This window comes from Phyllostomus hastatus, unplaced genomic scaffold, assembly GCF_019186645.2.
Source record: "Phyllostomus hastatus isolate PE091 unplaced genomic scaffold, TTU_PhHast_1.1 phas_scaffold_216, whole genome shotgun sequence".
Taxonomy (NCBI): Eukaryota; Metazoa; Chordata; class Mammalia; order Chiroptera; family Phyllostomidae; genus Phyllostomus; species Phyllostomus hastatus.
The window spans coordinates 10,864,397-10,888,550 of record NW_025334018.1 but is presented as its reverse complement, the minus strand read 5'-3'; the positions used below and the strand labels follow the sequence as shown (position 1 = coordinate 10,888,550).

The 24,154-nt window shown below is 45.5% G+C and overlaps 1 protein-coding gene across 2 annotated transcripts in view; it reads left to right on the top strand.

The window, feature by feature from the left end:
* The window catches only part of TTF2 (transcription termination factor 2), a 35,647-nt gene that overhangs the window by 530 nt on the left and 10,963 nt on the right, over window positions 1–24,154 (top strand). Inside the window, exons 3-14 of one of the 2 annotated variants that reach the window (XM_045817125.1) lie at window positions 1,407–1,493; window positions 10,067–10,133; window positions 11,011–12,015; window positions 12,328–12,442; window positions 12,792–12,959; window positions 14,531–14,658; window positions 16,102–16,183; window positions 17,602–17,721; window positions 19,153–19,303; window positions 20,936–21,041; window positions 22,796–22,977; window positions 23,714–23,867. In XM_045817125.1, coding sequence (XP_045673081.1) covers window positions 1,407–1,493; window positions 10,067–10,133; window positions 11,011–12,015; window positions 12,328–12,442; window positions 12,792–12,959; window positions 14,531–14,658; window positions 16,102–16,183; window positions 17,602–17,721; window positions 19,153–19,303; window positions 20,936–21,041; window positions 22,796–22,977; window positions 23,714–23,867 — 2,365 coding nt within the window. Of the gene's footprint in view, window positions 1–1,406; window positions 1,494–10,066; window positions 10,134–11,010; window positions 12,016–12,327; window positions 12,443–12,791; window positions 12,975–14,530; window positions 14,659–16,101; window positions 16,184–17,601; window positions 17,722–19,152; window positions 19,304–20,935; window positions 21,042–22,795; window positions 22,978–23,713; window positions 23,868–24,154 lie in introns of both variants that reach the window. The other variant, XM_045817123.1, reaches the window with a different exon arrangement.

Sequence of the window (24,154 nt, the reverse complement as noted above, 5' to 3'; positions counted from 1 at the left end):
CCCCGCTTCCGGCCATCTCACCCCATTTAAGCGAGGACCTCCTTAGGGGCGTAGTAGAAAATACTCGGTCCTCGCTTTGCACTAGTTTTAGGCCCAGCTGGGTTTTTAATGTTTAGGGTTAAAACACTCCGATGGCTCCATCTAAAAATAGGATTTAAGTGGTGAGAATGAAAATCCAAAGAAACAGACTACGCTAGGGATTAACGCTGAAAGAAAATCAGATACTTGATTTTACAAAATTGAAAGCTGAGACCCAGAAATAGAGCATCTTTAAAATGAGAAAGTTAATACTGTTATCAAAGGGTTAATGTGTTCTCAGTGCCAGCACAGTCTCTAATGAACTTGAAAACGCTCACATCATTAAACATTCTTTCCTGCTCTTTGCTGAACTTGGTAGAGAAAAATAACTTTCCTCCACATCATGTAAAGCACACAGTACTGGATATCAACTAGAAAATAAACTTTTTTCAAACAAAGAGTTAATGTATATTAACTTCCTAACATTTTTTTTTATTTGAAGAAGATTATGGGGATCCACTTTAATTAAGTACAAAATGATCTTGACTAAAACTGTCAAATCTTAAGATAGAGGGACCAACCAAAAATAAGCTATCAGCAGCCTATTATGTTAGAGTTTACTATTGCTAGTTTCTATACTGCGCTTCTTAGGTTCTGTATCTAGTTTTGTGAAACACAAAAGCATGTTCATATTAGTAGGAAATAAGCATTAACAGTAGCATAAGACACGGTTTTACACTCAAGGAACATACCCTTATATAGAGTGCCATTTATACAAACGTTCTACTATACACACTAGTGCAATAACATTTGACTTCAAGACAGTAATTTAAACTTGCTCAGTTTGAGATATGTCTGGTAACTAGAATATAAGCAAAGTAAAGTACCATAGGTCATGGGAGAGTAAAGTGTAACAATACTTAAACCTGTTTCCTCTCAAATGTTAAATCAGTTCTGTCATAATGAGTAAGAAGCTGCAGGAAAGGAGTTCGATTTATGCCAAGTGTGAACAAACAGGTGTGTGGCTGGAGTAGGTGTCATGTGAACAAACAGGTCATTAGAGGAAACGGGGATGGAAGAAAAACTGATGAAGCTTAGCAGCCAGTCTTACATGCTGCAGGCCTCCCTGGAGTCTCAATGTAAAGGTCTGTCCACAGTGTAGTTTTAAACTTTTGAGTCATCAGGAAAAAGTTCTTTGTGGTCACTCATGATTTGGGGGAGTGGGGAAACGTGAGCTGTGGACCACAGAGACCTAAACGTGTATGGGATTGACAGACTCCCTGGAGGTCATGCGTGGGCTCTGACGTTGAAAACCCCTAGTCTGGATTTCATTTTATGGTGTTAATTCTTTTTCTCCTAAAACAAAATTTCAATTTTTTCCCCTCTAGCATTCCTGTTTCTCACTGTTTATTGCATGAGGACTTCGTGGTGGAGCTTCAGGGCCTACATGTATCAAAGGACACGAAAGACTATAGGTAAGTGTCCAAAGTGAGTGTGTTGGCTTTTTTTTCCCCTTGCCTGGAAGAATTAGAGCCAAGTACGTTTTTCTGCAGTGGGCAATACTTTATTGACCATTCAGTATAAAAAAAAACCAACAGTATTTCTGTATTTATTGAATATCTTCTGAGCTTCCCTTTCTGCTGAGCAAAATTTCAGGATTAAACTGCTCCACCTTTGTCCTCTTCAGCTCTCCTGTAGACAGGAACACCAGCCATCATGGTCATTAACTTGCAGTAACTTGTCAACACTCGCATTCTGGTAGTCGGATGAGGTAATGTGTGAAAATGTCTAACATATGTTAAGTACTCAATAAGGGTTTGTTGCCTTTTCTATGGAAACTCAGAGGAAGGGCAGGAAAGTCTATAAAGATGACGTATTTCTCATGAGTACTGAAAGATAAGTAGGAGTTCACAAGGAAGGGATCATATTTAGCTGGTTAATACCCTGCATTAGGGTACTGAGGCATGAAGTAACAGGGAGTTACCAGCATTTGGTTCAGGGATAGTTTAGCTTCTGTTTGAGTAGAGATTTCAGGAGGCTGGCCAGGAAGGCAGGGGCCAGTGTGATGGTCTTTATAGGATATTCTATGCAGTTTGGAATTCATATATTCTAGCTTGACCCCTCCCACACACCCCCAAAAATAAGGCATTCAAATGGCATCGTCACAACTTTGACATAACTAAATACTGCCTGTTTTACCCTTTTTCTTGATTGAGCTATGTGCACAGTGAGAGGAAGCAGAGGGCTTAAGTGCTCAGCTGGTTGAGTTTTGACAGATGTATGTACCCATATGCACAACCAGACCCCAGTCAAAATACAGACTATTTCTGTTACCCCATTAAGTGCTGTTGGACCCCCTTCTGGTTAATCCCCTTCTCCACCACAGGCTGCTGTTTTGATTCATACTGTATGTGTTCTTTTTTTGTCTGACTTCTTTTATGTAACAGTATCTGAAATTCTCCATCTGGTTGTGTGTATCAGGAAGTCATTCGCTGTTGCTGAGTTGAATTCTATTTCAGAATTCCAGTTTGTTTCATGTGCTCATTTGTCATCTGTGTATCTTCTTTGGTAAAGTGTTTAAATCTTTTACCCATTTTTTAATTGAAATTTTTATTGAGATAATTGTAGATTCACATGCAGTTATAAGAAATAATACAGAGAGATCCTCTGTAGACTTTACCTAATGGTAACATTTTGAAAAATTAAGTATGATATCACAACTAGAATACTGATAGAGATACAATTCACTGATTTTTTGGTAAAGATAGTTTTATTTATACTAAATGTATATACATTTAGTTATATACAATTTTATCACATGTAGTTTAATGTATTCACCACCACGATCAAAATATTGAACAGTTCGATTACCATAGTAACCTTCCTGTTACGCTTATGTAACTGTACCCACCTGCCTCCCACTGCCCCTTACTCCTGGCAGCTGTGAATCTGATCTCCGTTTCAAAAGTGTTCCATAAGTGGAATCAGACAGTATGACTTCTGGGGATTTTCGCCTATTTTAAAAATTGTAGTTCTTTTTGTTGTTATTGAGTTGGAAGAATTATTTATACGTTCTCTGTACAAGTCCTTTGGCAGATACATGTATTATGAATGTTTTCTCCTGTTTGTGGTTTTCATTTTCTTAACTATCTTTTGAAAAGCAAGAGTTTTAAAATCTTTATAAAGTTCAGTTTATTATATTTTAATGGTTTCTGCTTTTTTTCTTCTCTTTGAGAAATCATTGCCTACCCAAGATCACAGATTTCTCCAGTGGTTTCTTATAGAAGTTTTATAGTTCTTTATTTGTTTGTTTAGTCTATATATGGCCAACCTCAAATTAACTTTGGGTATCTCATGAGATAAAAGTAGAACTTTATTTATTTTTTCATGTAATATAAAATGACTTATTTAATGGTTTCTACACTGTTTTTTGAAGACATGTCTTTCTCCATGGAAAGGCTTGTAAAAAAAATTAGTTGATCACCATGTGTGGGTCTGTTTCTGGACTTGATAATCATACAATCAGATAAGATAGTGTGCCTCTTCCAACGTTATTTTCCAAGACTGGCTCTTATAGGTCCTTTGCATTTCCATATACAACACAGAATCAACTTTTCAATTGCCTCAGAAAGCTCTGTCGGGATTACACTGAATCTGTATAGATCATTTTGGGAAGAACTGACTTTAATATTGATCTAGTTCCTGAGCATGGTCTATTTATTTATCACTTTAAAGTTTTCTCTTAATGCTGTTGAATAGTTTTCATTATGTAGTTCTCGGCCCTTTTTGTTAATTTTAGTCCTCAATGTTTGTGGGTTTTGATGCTGTTATAAATGGAATTTTTAAAAATTTCACTTTCCTATTGTTTTCTGCTGGTGGAGTAGGGCTAGTAACCGAGCACATGGAATCAGGGTGACCGCCTGACACCTGAAGCTCCTGGCACACTGCTGGGGGCCCTCTGCTGTGCAGAAACACTGTCCTTGGCCATAGGAAACCACTGAAGAATGCTTGACTCAATTTGCGTTTGAATAACAAGGGAGAATGAATTAGGAAGTGAAGACAGTGGAGGAAGGGGGACCACTGAAGTAACAGCCACCACGAATGCCGACTACATAGCTCACCCTCTCTTGTTGCCTCAGTCTCTGCGGTGACAGGGTTCAGTATTCCTGTTTTACAGACTGCAGCGGAAACCTTGAGAGCGGTTAGGAAAGGAACTTGAGCTCCCGTGGCTGTGAAGTGGCGCTGCTGGGGTTCAAACTTACTGAGAGATGGGCTTGGATTGAGGCAGGGGCAGGTGTTGGGTGTATTGTCTGCTCAGTACGTGGTTGCTGAGTCGGGGTTTCTGGGTGAGGAGCTTATCCTTACGCAAGACAGGAAGGAGGGGGAACAGCAGGAGAGGACTGGGGCGTGGCTCACGGAGAGAGCTTGGGACTGACCAAGTCGTGGGTGCGTGTGAGACCGGCTGGAAGGGTGTGTGCGCAGCTCTGAAGGAAGGTCTAGGCGAAATGTAGACTTTTCAGGACTTACCATTAATATTTTTCACATGAGGTAGATGTAGCTGAGAGGTGATCATTATTTTAAAATAGAAAAAGTATATATATGCTTAGCCCAAATCTAGGACGCCATTACTCGAGCTTTAAAAGGGTTGTTTTAGGACAAATAAAATACAGTTCTATAACACACAACAAATTTAAAACCAAACAACAACAAAAATGACATAGCCAGACAGGGGATGCAGCCTGGAACTGTAAGCCGAATTAGACACCCCTGTGGGTGCTGACTTCCTTTGCCAGAACTCCTGTGCTCTGGAGAGCGACCTCAGTGAATGTAGCCTCCCCCCACCCCCCGCGCACTGGTTTTGTTTTCAAGAACTTAAGGTACTTCACTTATCCTTGAATTAATTGGTGCCATTATGTAATTGGCAGAGTAACGGAGGTAGCCGCGCTGGTGTGCAGTTCTCCAACTGAAACACCAGGTGGCACCCCTCACCAGCATTGGACCAGCCCTCTGCGAGGCCCTCTGGCCGGGCTGTGTAGGAAGCTGTGAGGATAGTGGCTCCGGAGAACCAGAGGGAAGAACTCTCACCTTGACACGAGTGATTTACCACATAAAAGTGGCACACCTCGATTCACAATGCAGGACGTTGTCACTGAGCCCCTGAGTGCATGTTTTTCTCTTTGTTTTCTCTCCCCAACCCGTTTTCTTTTACTTTTTATTCTCAAGGATATGGGTCAGAATGGGTGGAAATACACTTTTACCTATAAATAGTAAAATAAGTTTTAGTTCTTTAAGTAACTTGTTATAGTGGCATGCTCGAAATACTTTTAACAACACCTGTGTGGTTAGTGTTGGGGTAGAACTGGCATGCAGTTTATCTAGCCCAGTTATGATTATCTAGGCCCGTGACAGAGAGGCATTACAGAGTGGGCCAGAAGGACCTTAGGCTCCACCCACAGTGGAAGAAGCCCCATCGGTGAGCCAGCGCTCAGTAGGTGCTGTGGAGTGTCATTCATGCACTGTGCCCTACAATGGGAGTAATTCATATGTAAAGGCCATTAGCCCTTTGTAATAAGTGTAGCAATTACTTTTCCCAGTTTGCTTTTTATCTTCGAATTTGCTTATAGTAGTTTCACCATATGGAAGTTTAAAACTTACGTAGCCAAAATTACTGAATTATTTATCTCTCAGCTGCAGGATTTTATGTCTCTTGCTGAGGGAAGCCTTCACTTTAGAATTACAAAGATAGTCATCTGTTTTTTCCCTAGGATATTTACAGTGACATCTGTTACATTTCCATTTTTGTTCCATCTTAGATTTTAGTGTAAAGGCAGTGAGCCCACATTCCTAAGGGCCCTGTGATTCTCGTCCCCGGGACGAGAATCAGGCGTAGGAAGGCACTAAGCAGGCCAGCTCTCTCTGCACATGCTGGGGTGCTGACGTGGCCGCGTTCAAATGCCAGATGCTCCTGTGATTGTAAACCTGCAGTGAGGGACTCTGGCTAATGAAGATCACTGAGAAAGTGGAGGAATTCAGACTCGAACTGGGTCTTGAATGATCTTTAATATTTGGACAGACAAAAGGACAAGGAAGTAAGTGTTCCCGGCCGTACCCAGAAGCGTGATTATAGGAATAAGCCCCTGTGGCAACAGCAGTGGACTAATGATTGCTGTTACTTATTAAGTTCTTGCTATACATGTGTTAATGCATTTGATCTTCACAGTGACCAAATGAGGTAGGTAGGGGTTTTTCTTTTGTTTTTTGGTTGTACCATTTTACAGAAAAGTAAACTGCCACAGGGGCCAGTTAAATAAGGTGTCTTTGTTTTGGAGCTAATTATGTGACAGGGCAGGGATTTGAACCAACAGTATGGTTGTGGAATCTGGAAGAATCCCAGCCTGGATCGTGATGCTGGGTTGGACAGTCAGCCTCTAGTAAGAAGGGAGGATTTGCCTTCTGACAGAGAAGACAGAATCGAAGAGGCCCAGCTTCCTCTAGCTGGTTTCTTCATCATTGTGGTTTGTAACCTGTGTCTTGGAAAATAATTAATATACTGCAGAAATTACATTGCTCTTCATAGTGGAATCAGTATTTGCTTTCTCTGTGAGAATGTAGTTCCTCTGCTTTCTTTGTTAATTTACAGTTTAATGCACATAGCAAGCTTTTTAACCTAAATAAAAACAAGCCACTCCAGATCTATTTTAATAACAATGTGAGATAAAGCATTTCTAGCATTGTGCCTAGCACATAGTAGATGCTCAGTATGCGGTGTTTTCTTTTTTCTCCAATCTTTCCTATCTCTTGAAAGTCTACATGGCTTGAGCTTTAAAATAGATACTATTTATGAAATATTCTTTCACTAGATATTTCAGGTGCCAAATGCACTTTAAACAACAGCAGCAATTTGTTCTTGATTTATTTTGATAAGTCATAGTACTCCCTAATATAGCCAGTGTTTTGAATTTTTATGCATTCAAAGCATTTCAGAAATTTTATTAAACATGGTCAATGTAGCCCTGGCTGGCGTAGCTCAGTGGACTGAGCGCAGGCTGCGAGCCAAAGTGTCACAGGTTCAATTCCCAGTCAGGGCACATGCCTGGGTTGCAGGCCACAGCCCCCAGCAACCGCACATTGATGTTTCTCTCTCCCTCCCTCTCTCTCTCTCTCTCTCTCTCTCTCTCTCTCTCCCCCTCCCTCCCTCTCTAAAAAAAATAAATAAATAAAATCTTAAAAAAAAAACATGGTCAATGTTATATCCTGTTGTAGTGAAGAAAAGAGACCAATGCACTTTTTTTAAGCTGTGGACTTGAATGGGAAAACTGAGTTTGTACAAGAGGGGCTGGACCTATTTTCTTTTTAGTTTCATTTTTGTGGAACACTTCTCTGTTTTGGGCTTCTCACCTTTGTTTACCTGTCCAGGTAAAGTAAAGGCCTCGCGGGATCAAGACCTGCTCAGGATTCGTTTTCAGTTAGGACTCAGACTGTTAAGATTCACTTTAGAAATTAGAAGAACAAGAAATTAAAGAGAAGGAATTTATGTAGGTAAAAATTGAATTTGAATTTGAATTTAATGAGTTAGAAAACTGTAAAAAGAGAATAAAATCCGGAAGCTAAATGATCAAGGAAAACAGAAAGCACTAATCCACAGTACGAGAAGCAGGTTCCCCTCCGGGTGCATTGAAACACATGTGAAATGACAGGTGCGTGAGGTGCTTTGTTGTGACACTGCTTTTAATAGCAGGGGACCGGAAACAATCAGTGTCCATCCAGAGGGGTCTGGGTAAATAAGTAATGGAACATCCACATAGTAGCCGTGTGTGAAGCTGTGCGGCTGTAAAAATATACATGAGGGGGACCCTAAAAAAACCGGAATTATCTTCCGGAGGGCGGGCCCTGTGTAGTGCGGGCTTCCCCTGCTAGGTCAGCACCAGTTTTTGACAAAAAACTGCACAGCCCCCGTGCCCCACCTTCCCTGTTCCCCCAGTCTCGCTCCGGAGCGACTTTCTTTTGTTTCCTCGGATGAAAAAAGTCCTCAAAGGGAAACGTTTTGCCGCTGTGGAAGAGTTGAAACAAAAAAACGACAGAAACACTAAAAGGCATCGAAATCGATGTGTTCAAAAACTGTTCTGAACAGTGGAAAAAAGTCTTGAAAAGTGTATTGCATCAAATGAAGAGTGCTTTGAATGCGACTGAAGTTTAAACATGTAAGAGGAAATACACAATTTTTTATAAATAAATTCTGGTTTTTTGGGGCCCCCCCTTGTATGTAAAATATGTATAGGGTATGGTGAGGGGTTCTTCTCACTGCCATTTTATAGTTTTTGATAGAATACATTACCTACAGCTAATACATTTAAACAACTAAATAAAATATACATGTTTGAAGGTTTTATTTAACTGATTAAAAATCTTTGAGGAGTTATTTTAGTTAACAAAAAAAATCGATTGGCCTGGCTGGCGTAGCTCAGTGGATTGAGCGCAGGCTGCGAACCAAAGTGTCGCAGGTTCGATTCCCAGTCAGGGTACATGCCTCGGTTGCAGGCCATGACCCCCAGCAACCGCACACTGATGTCTGTCTGTCTGTCTGTCTCTCTCTCTCTCTCTTTCTCCCTCCCTTCCCTCTCTAAAAATAAATAAATAAAATCTTCAAAAAAATCGATTGATTCCATTGTTTCCAGCAATACTTAACTATAAGGCAAGGCATTGTTAGAAATAAAGAGATCATATGTGGTTGTTGCCTTCCAGTTGTTAAAAATGTAGTCAGGGAGACAACCAAGCCCAACAAAAATGCAAAAGCAGTGCAGTGGCTGAAGAAGGAAGGGACTGAGAAAACCCCGCGAAGGAGGAATGACTTGAACGGGACGTGGAGGAACCTGAAGGACTTTAATAGCCGGTGACGTGGGGCTGGGGGGCAAACAGGGACGAGAGGCATGCTTTGGGCAGAGGGGATGCACCCACGGAGTCTGGGAGGCCGGAGAGAGCACGGCTGGATCTGAGTGAGGACAGGGCGGTGCAGCCATTGCTGGGTAGCTGGAGTGCATGCTGTTCGCATGCGCAGGGACCAGCCTGCCCTGGGAAGGAAGACGCTTCGTCTTCCTCGTTCACGGGAGATCGCAGACACGTGCACAAGGGACAGGATGGGGCAGTGCAGCCAGGAGCTTCCACAGCGAGCAGCCCCTGGCTCCTCTTGTCGCTTCCACACCTGTTCCCGCCATATTTGGAAACGGATCCCAGATAACGTGATTTCCTCTGTAATTATTTTAGTATGTAGCTCTAAAAGGTATGGGCTCTTTTTGTTTTTTAAACAACTTTGAGGATAAGTTTCTATTAGATTCATGAATATCATAAATAGTTTATTTTTTAGTAGTTTTGGCTTTGTTTATATCAAGGCCCACATAAGGTCCACACAGGGCAGCTGGTTGATATTTCCTTTAAGTCTCTTAACTTTCCTCTCCGTGATTTTTCTTTTGTGATTTATCTGCTGAAGGGACCAAGTTGTTTGTCACAGAGCAGTTGCCACTTGCAGGATTTTGCAGATTACATCTGCATGGTCTGGTTTTACATGTTTCTCTGCTGTTTGCACATCTCGTAAATTGGTCATTGGATCTAGGGGTCTGACCAGATCAGGTTAGTTTTTGTTTCTTTCTGTTTGGCTTAGTATTCTGTCTGTCTGTCTTGTCTGTTTTTAGCTTTGTAGGTAGTATTGCCGCTGCCCATCAGGGACACATAAGGTCTGGGTATCGCTCTTCTTCTGACTCGAGCAGCTGCTGCTGGTCAGTGTCTTCCTCTCAGTCGCTCTTCACTGAGTAAAAAGAGTGGATCGGTGCAGGCGCCCTGGTGACCGTGACACCCCGTTTCACTCTGCAGCCCCTGCGAGTGTCCTGGGCAGTAGAGGATTCTTAGACATACACAGAAGAGTAACTGGTTTCAAGTGACCTTTCAAAACCAATATCAAGTAGTTCTAAAATGTTTTCTTGGATTAAAAACAAGTTTATCTCTTGTCTTAATGGGTTTTCACAGCCTTAATTGTTTATGTTTTGCACTTCATTAGATTGTTCTTCCGGTGCAGTAGAAGTAAGGCCGAGAGGAAGCAGTGGTGTGGGTGTGTCCCTTGGCAGGTAGGAGTTATTCGCCTGTTTTCAAACGTGCTATGTTAAGACTGTTTAATCTGTGCCATCGCCTGAAAAGACATTGAAATACAATATAAACTACATGGTCTTCATTATACTGTCTCTGAAAGGCAGTTCTTTTCTTTAAGGAAGGTAGACCCCATTGGGACTTGTAATTCAAAAGACTACTTCGTTATATTCAAGATTTAATTATCTGTCTCCTATTTCATTTACCTAAATATTTCCTGGGGTCTTAATGGAGTCAGTATTCTCCTAATTAGGGAAAAATTTAATTTACTTGACTAACTTCAGCATCCTTTTATAGACTGCTATCTCCTTGATATTGGTAAATCAAGCCAAGTGTAATTTGTAAACTTCTGGAATATGAAAACTGGGAGACATCTTATAAATACCCCCTATGTGGGAAACCAGGCTGAGCGGGGGCGGGGGGGGGGGTTGGTGACAAGACTTGTTTCACTGCAGGCATAACCTGAACTGGCGATTCTAGACTCCCGCAGTGACAGCTTCCTAAAGCCAAATCGAGTAAGGGTAGGGGCTTACTCCAGTTTGGGGAAAAGTTCGTCTCGAGAGAATAGATTTTCATGAAAAGGATCCACTGCAGCTGTTGCCACCAGAAAGGCCCTCTGACTCTGGCGCTACGTGTCACCAAGGCCTGGAAAGGCAGGGCCCGTGGCCAGAAGGAACCAAGCATTGAAGTCACTGTTGAGAAACAAATACTTCATGAGTTTGGCTTGTGCTCTTTTCTAGAGGCAGATGGTCCCAGGCATGTTCAGAATTACTAGACTGTTTCCATTTCCTCTGAAAAAAGACACTGTAGATAGAGAGTCTGCATTAATATATTAACATTATGTTCTTTGTCCTGTAGGATCCCAATTCCAAAGAGCATTCTGTAACCAGTAAGTCCCAGCGTGCACCTGAGCCACTTCGTTATCCTTCCGTCCAGCAGAGAAACCCGTTCAAGGTACTTGACAAGAATCAAGAACCATCTCTCTGGGAACAGTTCGCCAAAGGTGAAGACAAGGGAAAGATGGCTGATACGAAGCAGAGGGAAAAGGGAGACCCGCTCCGGGATCAAAGGGAAGAACGGAGGCCTGAGTCTCACTGCCAGGTGGAGCAGGATCTCTCCCCGGGCCTGGTGGTAGAGGAAAAGCCTGCAGGCCAAGGGCAGCAGCCACAAGGGAAGACAACAGAGCTCTGGTGTGAAGCACAGCAGACTGAAGGGAGGCACAAAAGGAACCTTTCTGAAATTAAATCCACACAGTGCCATGGTAATGAGCCGAGAAAACCATCTGCTTCTGCTCAGGAAAAACCAAAGGGTGAGAATCGTTACGTCCAAAAAGAATCAGAACCTCCGAAAGAAAAGGAAACCAAGCCTTTACCTCAAATTGTTCACAGCCAGAAACCACTATACAAGCCCCCGGAAGGGGAACACCTCAGCAAGGAGCAGCCCCAGAGCTGGGAGGCCGGAGAAGCAAAGGCGAAGGATGACCGGAGCGCGCAGGCCGCCCAGAAGACGCTGCTGCAGGGCCATTTCCAGGCTCAGTCGCAGGCCCCCCGTGCACCTGCTCCACAAGGACCAGCCGCCCAGTCCACGCGGCCGGCTGCGGGGCCTTCCCTGGGCGAGCGGCGAGAAGCGGACACAGGCAGTGGTGACAGTGAGGAAGATGATGTGGTTTTTGTTTCCTGTCAGCCAGGGAGCCCCTCACCCTTCGACCTGGCTCCGGACCCACAGAAGAAGGAGAACCTTCAACTCCCTGGTCAAACCGTGCAAAGAAAAACGTCTCCTGTCTCAGGGGTTTCCAAGAAGGTGGAGCCTTTAGGCCCAGCAGCCCAACGCGTGCACCTCATGACCCAGCTGAAGCAGAAGAAGGTAACTGCTGGCTAGAGCTCTGGTCTGCAGGTCAGAGCTCTGCTTGCTGTGGGCGGCTGGGGACTGCACACACGAGTTAAGAATGTGAGCAGAGTTTTATGAGTGGGTGTTTATTTCCGCCTCTTCCTATGTTTATATTTTCAGGATTGGTAAGTCAGCCGGGTTTTGTTGTTGTTTTTTTTTTAAGTTTTGGTTTTCACACACAGTTAAAAGACCATCATTTCAGAGTTTTAGCATTTGGGGTAATTTAATCTGAAGCATTGCATTTCTAACAGCTTGAAAGGAGTGATCCTTATTGGACCTGTTTTTCAGAGCACACTGGCATCGGTGAACGTTCAGGTTCTTCCGGACAAAGGTCAAAAGTTGTTCGAGCAGATCCAGGAGCTGGAGGACGCCCTCGGCGCGCTCGCCCTCTCCCCAGAGCAAGGTGAAATGGGTCGTGCCCCAGAACCTGAGGTTTGCACGAACTGCGCAAGAGACACTCACGAAGCCATCTTGATAAAGAATGTTGATTCATTCACCTTCCCATTTTGTTATCTACTTCTGAGCTTCCTTTTAAATTACACCTGTAATTTAGAAAAGCTTTCTCCTATTCCCTGTGGTCCCAACTGCCTTTCCCGTCGTTGTATGCACCTGTTTAAATGCTACACTCTGTAGGAGGCCTTCCCCAGCTCGTTGGAAGGGCGGGCATCCCACTCCCCCTTGCCCTCACCTTAAACATATAATTGCTTTACTTGTCTGAACTTGACTCTGTTCTTCCCATGTTTTTTGAACAGGCACCGATGAGAAGAGTAACACTCAAGTACCACAACAGAGTAACTTCGCCAAAACGACCTCTGACCCGCCCCTCTTGGTGGCAGCCAGACCCCTGCCGGGTCAGGATCCGCCGCCTCTGGGTTCTCTGGGACTGCAGGCTCCCTTCCAGGCAGCTGCCGGGCGGTCCAGTAAGTGCTATGGAGGTAAGATCCAGGGGCCTGGCCCTGGCGGGGGTGGCTGCTCCTATGGGGTCAGATTCTGACCAGCGGATGTCTTTGTGCGCACGTGAAGGCAGAAGCCACTCCTGAGTTGTAAGAAAGATCGTGATGCTCAGCTGAGCTTTGCGCGGTGTTAATTAGATCTGTTTGGGGGCAGGCACTGTGTCTGCCTCGTTCACCGACCTTGGTCACTTGGCCCAGTGGCCGGCCCATAGGAGTCATCTAGTAAATGTGAATGAAAACTTGAACTCACGTCATGTTGAAATGGTTAGGTCAGCAGATCCTCGTGTCTTCCTTCTGTGCGTGTGTTAAGGCAGAGCAGACGGATGACCTGACGAAAGATCGATAGCCGGTAGACCCCCCCAAAGAGCAGTGACACCCTGTGTAGCTGAGTGTTCCTGTCCTGAGCTTTCCAGAAAACAATGAATTCAGCAGTAAATGCAGAACAAAGATCCCAAGTAGAGCGTCAGGTGTGTGGCAGGATGGGTTGGAGTGCTCATCCTGAGGTAGGAGCTCAGGTTGGCGGGCAGCGACCAGCAAAGCGAAAGCCAGTTTTCCCCCAAATGAGAACTGCTCGAGGTGATGGAAGGGAACCAGAGAGAAGACAGCTAACAGGGAGAAAAGGAAGATGGGGAGAAAGTTGGAGAGCAGCAGTTCACAAGGCGGCATAGACTCCATGGCAGACGAAGCCAGGGTCAGTCAAAAGGGGGCAGACCACGTGCTCGTTAGAGTAGCACAGGGACCACGGCTGCACGGGACTGCTCCGAGACGATGTCACAGCATCGTCTGTCCTCACAGTGGTGACCGAGTCGCCTCGAGGACAATTAAATTACATTAGATTATTAAGGTCAGAAAGTATGGAATCTGTTTGGGGAAAAATTTTATTAAAATAGCTTCCCTTTTGAAATCGTTCTAACATTTAAAGGGTTTCATGTTAATTGGTGTAGAAACCTCTTATTTGAATATTTCATTCCTAAAATTGCAGCCAGCTGAGGTGCTGGCATTTGCTAAGTAACTTCCCTGGAAGCTCTGGAGACTGTGTGGGCTGCCAGCATGAAGCGTGTCCCAGTGAAGGGCAGTTGGCTCGCGCCGGGCCCTCCAGGGTGGTCTCTCCATCCGCCTAGACCCCGCCGGGCCGGGCCTTTTCTGTCGCCAACTCCTCTTTGTGCCCAGCCCAAGGGACCTTTTCTTTCTAAAACACTGATGTCATTCCTTTTCCCTGCCGTATCTTCAAAGCTGGGGGAAAAATCTACTAAAAATGTGATAGGTTATCTTATTGTTTCATTTTATCTTCTATTATTTTATCCCTTATTATGTGATTTGAAAAAAAGAAACAGACAGAAAATGGGCATAGAGGAGCCTGTGGGGCTAGGAGAATCCGGAGGCAAGAATTTTTAGCCCCGAATTGTGTGTCAGCTCTAATAAAAAATGAATTTTAAGTCCATTCAGCTCCATTGTGTGGCAAACAAGGACTTGCCCGTTTGCAGCGATAGCCAGGACATGGCACTCGTGCACCGTGGGTGACACCTGTCTGTCCGCAGGCTCTGTGAACCAAGGTCGCCCTCACTCCGTGTGGAAAGCCACAAGTGACGCCATCGATGCCCTGCATCGGTCACTGGAGTCATGTCCTGGCGAGACGGCTGTGGCAGAGGACCCAGCTGGGTTGAAGGTGAGCTGGAGGGTGTCCCGTGACAGTGCCCCAGAGCCCATGAAGAGGGCGGCCGCTGCGAGACGGCTCAGCACAGCGCCGTTCTCATGTGTTTCCTGCAGATAATGCTTCAGTGGCTCCCCTGGCACTGTTTTCTCCTTTTCTGTTTAACAGTGAGAAATAAAAAGCATTTTTTTTCTTATAGTTGTCAAGTTATACAGTTGCCCTTCAACAATGTGGTTTGAACTGCGTGGATCCACTTACACTTAAAGGCACCCACGCTGTTCAGAGCTGCATTGGTTAAGGGCCAGCTGTGTTTTCAATGTGTGGTTGGGAATGCCTGTGTGGAGGGCTGGTTATAAGTTACATGTGGGTTTTGACTGCGTGGGCGTTGGCGTACCCAACCCCCTCGTTGTTCAAGGGTCAGCTCTCCGTGTCTGTAGCAGCCATGGGTCTGCTAATGGCCTTCAGTAGGAGCCAAAAGGATACAAAGGAATTGCTGCTCTTAAAGAACTAGTGGAGGTGAAAGTGCAGGCACAACACACATGAAACAATTAGAAAGTGACTTCAAGACAGAGATAAAATGTGCATTGTAAGGCACCATAGGCTGCATACCAAGTGCAAAAGGGATTCAAAATAAAGGAAAGTCACTCTAGGTCAGTAATTTCTTGTTGCCTGCCCACCTTGTGCCTTGAAGCTGCAGGCCTAGAGGCAGCTGGGAGGACTCCCCAGTTAGAGGGAGTGCTGGTTCGAGGGAGGAGACAGATTGGTATGAGTAAGTGCAGCAGGTGCCACCGGAACCCGAGCTGGGAGCGGCAGGAGACTTACTGAACAGGAAGGCTCCCTGGCGGCAGAGCCTGGCATTGGCGAAGGATCTCGCATCACACTGGCTCAAGAGACAGGGAATCACTGTAGAATCTGGAGCAGGGGTGTTTGATGAGGATTATTTTTGTCTCGGAGCACAGGATAAATCCAAGTAAGAAAGGACTAGAGAGAGGGGGGCCAGTTAAAGGGCTGTTGAAAATTATGGCTGGTGATGCAGACTGGGACGCTGGCTACGGAGAGGAGAGTGCAGTGGAAGAGATCATAAGAGAAAACCGACGGAATGGCTGGTGAAAGCAGGCTGAGCCGTCGGAGGCGTTGGCTGCAGCAGTAGAAGCTGACTTTGGCTGGTTAGGCAGACAAACCGGGACTCTCACTTGAGGGTGAGAGAGGGGGCTCTTGATGGACGTGCTGGACAGCTGGCATCAGTCACACTGTTTTGGGCAGAACAGGCCATATGGATACCACAGGTGACAGGGTAGAGTCAAGGACTTCATAATGAAAACGGCTGCTTATATGACATCTAGAATATTAGGAGGATTGCTTATAGAAAAGAAAAGAGGAGAATGTGGCATCCAAGTAGGCAGGATACAGGATAGCTACTCAGGAGGAATTTATACTTTCGGTCATTCCTTTTGTCAGGTCCCTTTGCTACTGCACCAGAAGCAGGCGTTGGCCTGGTTACTGTGGCGAGAAAGTCAGAAGCCACATGGAGGAATTCTGGGTAAGTCTGGGATTATGGAAAGAGCCAACACGAACATCATTGTATTGTTTCATTTGATCCTCTCAAAAACTCTGGGATTGTTGCCCCCTTTTACAGCTGAGGAAACTGAGATTAAGCATGCTTGAGCAACATGCTCAGGATCCTGAGCTGTAGGATCAGCCAGGTCTTGGTTGCAGGCAGTGGACGCCGACTCTGGCCCACTAAGCGGAGGCAGAGTTCATTCTGCATGGCCCCCAGCATCTCTGGGAGGTGCGGAGTGGCAGGCTGGAGACCAGACTTCTAGGAGCAATGGTCAGAGCCAAGTGATAGCCAGTGCCTTGTGGAAACCGTCACGGCTGCTTTGCTCCATCAGGCGCCGCCACCCCAAAATCAGAGCCTTCTGTGTCCACCCCCTTCCTGCAGAAAAGGTTTCTCAGGGAGACTCTTTCCTCAAGTTGCTTACACCCGAATCGCAGTTCACGTGAGCCTGTGGTCTGTGGAGCCAGGTCGTGTTGTCGGTGCCTCAGCCGCAGGGAGCCTGGGAAGCCCGTGTTTCAGGCTCCACATCAGGGACTCGTCACACTAAGGTTTTCCAAGTTGCTCAGTTTCTGGAAACCATGACAGATGCCCATTGAGGGCACGCAGCATGGAGTCATGCTCATGGCTGCAATGTATTACAGAATAAAAATAATAAAACAGTAGTTTTGATTGGATACAAATCAAAGTGAGTGAAGGGGGAAGGCACGTGGGGTAAAGGCCGGGGGAAGCATGGGCTTCCAGAGGCCTTCCCCAGGGCAGACACACGGGACACAGTAAATCCCCAGCCGTGAGAAGTGACAGCACACGTGAAATGTTGCCAGCCAGCGAGGTTTGCTGGAGATTCAGCGCCCGAGGTTTCTACGGAGGGCCTGTGGCACAGGCAGCTGCAGCCTGGGATGTACCTAAATTCCAAACTCCCAGAAGGAAGGCAGGTGTTCGGCATAAACCATGTTGTTTGTACAAACAGGTGAAGCACAGCGAGCTACTCCTGTGGGTTCGCGTTCCCAGACGCCGGCCAAGGGCCAGCCTTGGAAGCAGGGATTTCAGTGGAGAGCTGTGTCCCTCTTCTGCAGCACCGCAGCAGAGCCCGCACTTGACCAGAATTCCCGCTGAGGCATTATACTTGAGTGATTATTTAAACTGTTGAAATCGGGCTAGTACTTTACAGGGCATTAATAGTAAATTAGATAAGTTCAGTGACTGGCACACTGGGAGTTCTAAAGGACAGTTAATTTAGGCCTCTGTCCGAGGAATGAATTAAGGGAACCGAGGGCTGTTTTGAGTTAAGCACAACTCCAGACATGCGGAAGCACCAGTTGGTAGCAGGACGTTTCTTTCCTCGAAACTGAGTTGATTCCTTGCCCTATGTCGTCGCCTCTCCTGTTGTTTTTCTCTTCCAGCGGATGACATGGGATTAGGAAAAACCCTGACAATGATCGCACTCATCCTGACCCAGAAGAGCCGAGAGGAAAACGAAGGAAAGGACAAAAACGTGGCTTTGACTCGGCTTCCCAAAGACGGTATTCACGTGCCTCCGTGGCCTGCCGTCTCCTGCGTCGTTTGGGCCAGTGGAGAGTAGGAACTCTTAAGCGACAAAAGCACAGCTTTGGCCGTATTTAGTTAATCTATGGGAAATGTAGTGTTAGACTGCTTCCCTGTGGTATCATTTCTGACGCCAAGTATGCTTTTCAAGTGATCGTTTTTCTTTTTTAATATCAACTTAGCTTGACCTGTCCGTAGGAAAATTTTATGGAGAAAGCTAAGGCTCTAGAAAACGTAGTCTAAATATAATGATTATTTTTATTAACATTGTGGAAATAACTACAGGATAGATCCCAATTAGTTCACGTATTATTTTTTTAAGGAGGCTCTATCACTAATTCAGACTTGAGCCACAAGAGCAGACGCTGTTTTCCATGTTTCTGAAATTCCAGAAGTTTCCAGATGCTAGACAATTTCTCTTTTATTTCAACCTCTGTTTTTAAAATATAAGGACTATAGAAGTACTTTAAAAGTCCTGTGTATTATTTAGAGACATCGCCACATGCATGTTGCCATGCATCCGAGTACGTTTCTTGGTTGGTTAGGTAGTTAAAAAGCTGGCTGTGGCTGCCAGCTCTCAGGGCCTCCGATGACCACTGCTGCTGCTGGATCCAGTGTTCCTGTGTTGGGTGGCAGCATGTGTGTGCATGCACACACACTTGTGCACACACAGGTGTGCACATACACAAACGCAGGGATGAGGGGCAGCGGTACAAACACTCCACTGGCTCTGACGTAACGTTTGCTGATCTGAGAGGGTTTTGTATTTTTATTTTATTTTTATAAATCTATTTTTCAAGACTTTATTTATTTATTTTTAGAGACAGGAGAAGGGAAGGAGGAAGAGAGGGAGAGGAATATGAATGTGTGGTTGCCTCTCGCCCACCCCCTACTGGTGCCCTGGCCTGCAACCCAGACATGTGCCCTGACTGGGAATTGAACTGGTGACCTTTTGGTTCACAGTCTGGCACTCAATCCACTGAGCCACACCAGCCAGGGCTATACTTACATATGTTTATGTAGATGTAATTAAGTTATGCTTTTCAGAAAAAAATAATACTCTCCTATAAAGCCCAGGACGAGTTAGGATATGGTCTAACTTCTACCTTCTGGCCACTGAAAGTGCACTGTTGTTCTTTTTAGACTGAGGTCATGTCCTGCCCACTTTCATCTCCCTTTTTAGACTCTTCCTGTCTGACAACTTTATGGGAGGAATATGAAGTCATTAAGTGTTTGGAGTTAAAAGGCCATATCTTCCATTTCCTTCTACTACGAGCTATGTGTAGAAATAAGAGCAGCAGTTGTTAAAATACTGATTGAAGGAATAGTTGAGTGAAAGGTGATGCCTCTAAGAAGTTAAACGCCATTTCATGGGTGTAACTAGGTGTTGACTTCTTCCCCCCCTCAAGACGCCACCCAGTTTATTTCCCGTGGAACACTTATCATCTGTCCTGCTTCCCTGATCCATCACTGGAAGAAGGAGGTGGAGAAACGAGTGAGCAGCAACAGACTAAGGGTCTGCCTCTATCATGGGCCGAATCGGGATCAACGTGCGAAAGTGTAAGTGCAGAAACACTGTCGTCACTGGGAGGTGCTCAGCGCCTTGGCTTAAGAGACCGTGTTGCCCGCACCTGCTTTCCCTGAGGTTTCATTTGATTGGCACTCTCATTACCGTACGTACAGCCTTCACCTGTGTCAAGAGACGCCTCCTGCGAGGAAATGGAGTTCTTTTGCCACATGCTTGTCGCTGTCCACAACAAAAAGCTGCCACCCGAGCAGGCCTGAGACGCCTGGGTTGCCCACCCGGTAGCCACAGCGTTCCCTGGTAGACGAGGCCGTGTCACAGTTATTTGATGATTGTGAATTTCTGACTACAAATTCCAATTCCTGCTAGTGTGACTGGAAGTGGCCCAGTCTTACAGAGCACCTTGATACAATACTAATGATGAGTTGATATAGGTTGATTATACTTTTATGACTATTTTTCATATAGGAATCATCTAATAAGTTTAGGTTTCAAGAGTTTAGGGTTAGACCATATGAATTCTTGAGGAGGAATGGTCAGGAAGGAGGAAAGAAAATGTTTCCTCAGCTGTTAATTGGAGTCCTAGTCTTTGCTTTTTGGATTCAAAGAAATTTTTTATTGTTCCTAATTGTGACGTGAGGGTCTGGGTTGAATACTTGCTGAGCTAGTTAAGGACAGAGTCATTTCTGCTTCTCTCCCCCACCTCTGATCGTGGGTATTTCATCTCCTAAAGAATGGGAAGCAACCCCTCGGGGTGAATAGCTGGATTGGTGGCCCTCACAACACCCACTCCCCTGACTGACAGTCCCTTCAGCAGACTGAGGGTGTCAGGGCGGCCCACACGCTTCTCCAGGAGAAATGGCCTGCCTTTGTTCTAGATTTTTATTTAGAAATAAATTGCATCTCACTGGATTTGCACTTTGATTATACCTGGTTTGGTATTCAGAGTGTACTGGTTGGCCAGTGGGACTCGTTCTCAGTTATACTTTATACGGTCCTAAGGCCGCAGGTAGTTACTGCTGCCTCTCTGAATCAGGCATATCGTTTCTATCAAACGTGTAGCTGGAAGAGCTCTCAGGTGCACGGTATTAAGCTTATTTGGAAAAAGATTTCTTCCTTTTATTAAGAATCTTTGCCTGTAGAGAGTGTAGGCAAGGTAAACTGAAAGTTTACAGCATGATTCTACCCAAATATCAAAGCTAGATCGTGGGTTTTTACAGATCCATTAGAACAGAGGGGAGGAAGCATCAGTGATGAAAGGCAGACTGCTTGGAGAGTCTCCTGCTTAAGCATCCCTGGGACTTCAGCATCATTTCTATCAAATCATTACTAGATGTTAGTTCCCCTCCCTGCGTCCTGTACCTGCCAGATATTATCAAGGTGAATTCGAGCTCAGCTGGTTTCTGTTATGACTCATTGGGAGGGAAGAAGGAGGCTGTCCTAATCATAGTCAGTAGACTGTAAAAATGATCAGCAATAAGAGACAAGGAAGCCAAGTGAGCCAGGTTTACGCTCCAGAGTCACATGTGTGGGTGAAGGAATACATGAATGAACTCTGCCATCTGTCCTTCAGCCACAGGCATGTTTATATAAAGAGATCAACTCTGCCTCCTGCTGTCAGTCACAGAGGCATCGTTTGCCATTTGCTTTGTGTTATATCTCCGCAGCCTCTCTGCATATGACATCGTCATCACCACCTATAGCCTTGTGGCCAAGGAGATCCCCACAAAGAAGCAAGAGGGAGACGTCCCGGGCACAAACCTCAGTACAGAGGTGAGGCTGGGGCTGCCAGGGAGGGGGAGCTGGAGCCCTGCCTCCCTTAACTCGAGCCTTGTCACAGCATTGGGGGTAGCAGAGGCACTGCCTCTGAGGTCAGGAATGTCCTAGTTGGTCCACCTGTGGAAACGAAGAGCTCTCTGTCCCTCTTTTATTTTACATGGCCTCCTTACTGATAAAGAGTGAGGTTAGGCACAGTATTTAGCTGTTTTATTTTTAAAGATTTTATTTACTTTTAGAGAGAGGGGAAGAGAAGGAGAGAAACATCAATGTATGAGAGATACGTTGATTGGTTGCCTCTCACACGCCCCCAGCTGGCATGTGCCCTGACTGGGAATTGAACCAGCGACCTTTTCAGTTTGCAGGTGGGCGCTCAATCCACTGAGCCACGCCAGCCAGGGCTTGCTTTTTTCTTTTTTTTTTTTAATAACTAATGATAACTACATTGCAGTTGTGCTGGTTATCACATGATTATAAGAAAGCCTCACTTGCTGCCATTGTTATTTTGGGGCCTATGGGGTATACTCTCAGTACGTGTTTTATATTTATTTATATTAAAATACTAGTCTTTTAGTACTAGTACTTTAGTACTAGTATTTTGGTATTAGGCCTCTCTCGACCTCTGAGGAGAAGGGGCTGAAATAATAAGGCTACAAGGGAAACCAAGGGAAACCCCCAGTGTTTGCCTGTGCGCCCAGGAGAGTCTCAGCTGTCTAGGGCAGAGGCTGTATTGCATAAGCGACTGTGGGCTTTTTTGTTCTGAAAATGCAGTGTTGTTCCAGGAACTCGTCTTTAACATATGTTTTCCTAATAGAATATTCGCAGATTTCTGTATTTGGGGAGATCTCTGAAATAGAGACATGACCAGCTCTGACTTTTTGCAGATGATTAACTTCATGGATCCCTCAGTGGCTCCTCATTGCTTTCAGGATAAAATTTTTATGTGATATATTAGGCTTGTTATGACCTTGTCCTACCTGCCTGTCCCTCTTCACCTGCACCCAACCCTCCCTGCGGCACCTCTGGCTCCGCAGTACCAAGGGTGTTCCCTGCTCCGCCAGGCACCGCACAGCTGTGCCTTTGTCCTTCCTCTAAATGGAGCACTGCCGGAGCACTGCCTGCTAGCGGGGTTAAACGCGTCTCCTGGGCTTGCTTACGTCACAGCACTCCCCTCGTTCAGCAGATGTGGAGCTGCTGTTTCAGGGGTCAGGGGCACAGCAGTGCACAAGGCGGGGTGCCTGCGGTCTGTGCCGAATTATGCGACGGGACTCCCTGTGTGTGCCTGCGCTGCAGGTACCTGGATGCTCGCCTTCTCCCCTGCAAGACGGTGAGGGTGGGAGCTGTCCTTTTGTCTGGGCTAGCCTCTTGCATATCCAAGTAGACTTCCAGTACGTTTTTAGTGAATTTTTTGTAAACTTTGTAAATATTTTATTGAATGAGTGAGTTTGCAGGCTGCAGTCCCAACCCATAACCGTTGCTCAAAAGTGGGTTGAAAGAATAAATGAGAACTCAAATTAGAAAACATTTTATTGTTAAGCATCTTAAGCTCAAGGATTGGGGCTCCCAAGGGACGGACTTGTGCCCGTTGGGAGCTCCCACTCTTGGTTCCTCAGCCTCGGTGCTTTTCCAGTGCCCCTCAGACCTGAGGGTGAGAGCGGGTCCTCAGTGCTTGTTTGTTGTTCCCCCTCGTCTTCTTGGAGGCGTGTGCCTTTTCCCACAGCGTGGCTGGGTTTCACGGGTCTTTCTTCCAGGGCATCTCCACACCTTTGCTGCGCATAGTCTGGGCGCGGATCGTCCTGGACGAAGCGCACAACGTGAAGAACCCCCGAGTGCAGACCTCCGTAGCCGTGTGCAAGCTGCAGGCCCGTGCCCGGTGGGCCGTCACCGGGACCCCCATCCAGAACAACCTGTTGGACATGTACTCCCTGCTGAAGTGAGCAGACTGGGGGGCTGGGTACATGTGCGCCCTGTCGGTGACCCTTCGTAATTATTTCATGTCTCACGAGAAAGCTCCGGTGTGCGCCAGGTTATCTCCTGCCGCAGATGGTGAGCCTGTCGACCTTTAAAGGGCAAGAGAATTCATATTTATGAGAAAAATAATCTGTTGATTGACTGGCCGATACAGGACTTTGATTACATTCAGCCACTGTGGATGGAAAAAAAGTAGGACAGATTAAATTAAAGGAAACAATTAAATTGAAGTCATCTTTCTTCAGTTCAGTGAATGTTTTTTGGCTATTTCTTCTTTAAAGCATGTGACCAAGGGTCAGGACTACAATTTATTTGAAGCAAACAGAAAAGAATTCTGATTTTAAAATACTTTCTTTTATTAAAGTCAGCCTGTAAGAGGATATGGAATTTCTTTGCTAGCCTTTGAAGCTTCAGGAATAAATTCTAGCTCTTGGTTATATGTCCTGTTGTGATGACACGGATATTGTTAATGGGGAAATTCACATTTTTATAATGCAGTTTTCGTTATTGACCTGGATCCTTTTGATCTGGTTAGCAGAGCTTTGCTATGAAATTCACTTTTTGAAATGATGGGATGACAGATGTAACAGAAAATCTGATTTGTTTTTCATCTGACATCTCTCTTTGAACCTTTTACTCCATCCTCCCGGACCTCTCCTTTCCTACTCTCTGTCCTCCTTCCCCAACAACAAAAAAAGATTTCTCCGTTGTTCTCCATTTGATGATTTCAATCTGTGGAAGAGCCAGGTTGACAACGGTTCAAAGAAAGGAGGTGAACGGCTAAGTATTTTAACCAAGAGCCTCCTGCTGCGGAGAACAAAGGACCAGCTGGACTCTGCTGGCAAGCCCTTGGTAATCACATTTCTGTGTGTCCGTGGGGGAGGCGGGGTGGATGGCGGCCCTGTCCTTGTCTGGGGTTGAACAGCCATCTGCTCTGCCTCAGGAGCCTCTGGGCCTCCCGTTTTCCTCTGCCCTGGGGTTGCTGTCCTGCGCCTCGTGTCACCACAATCCTGCGTTCAGGGGACGGTGGGAGCTGCCCTCCAGGCTTGGCTAGATGTCCGGTGTCAACTCCGGGACTTACTCTGTCATATTCACTTAATGTGTGTAACTTCATCCCGGCTGCTTTTTTTCCTTTTCCT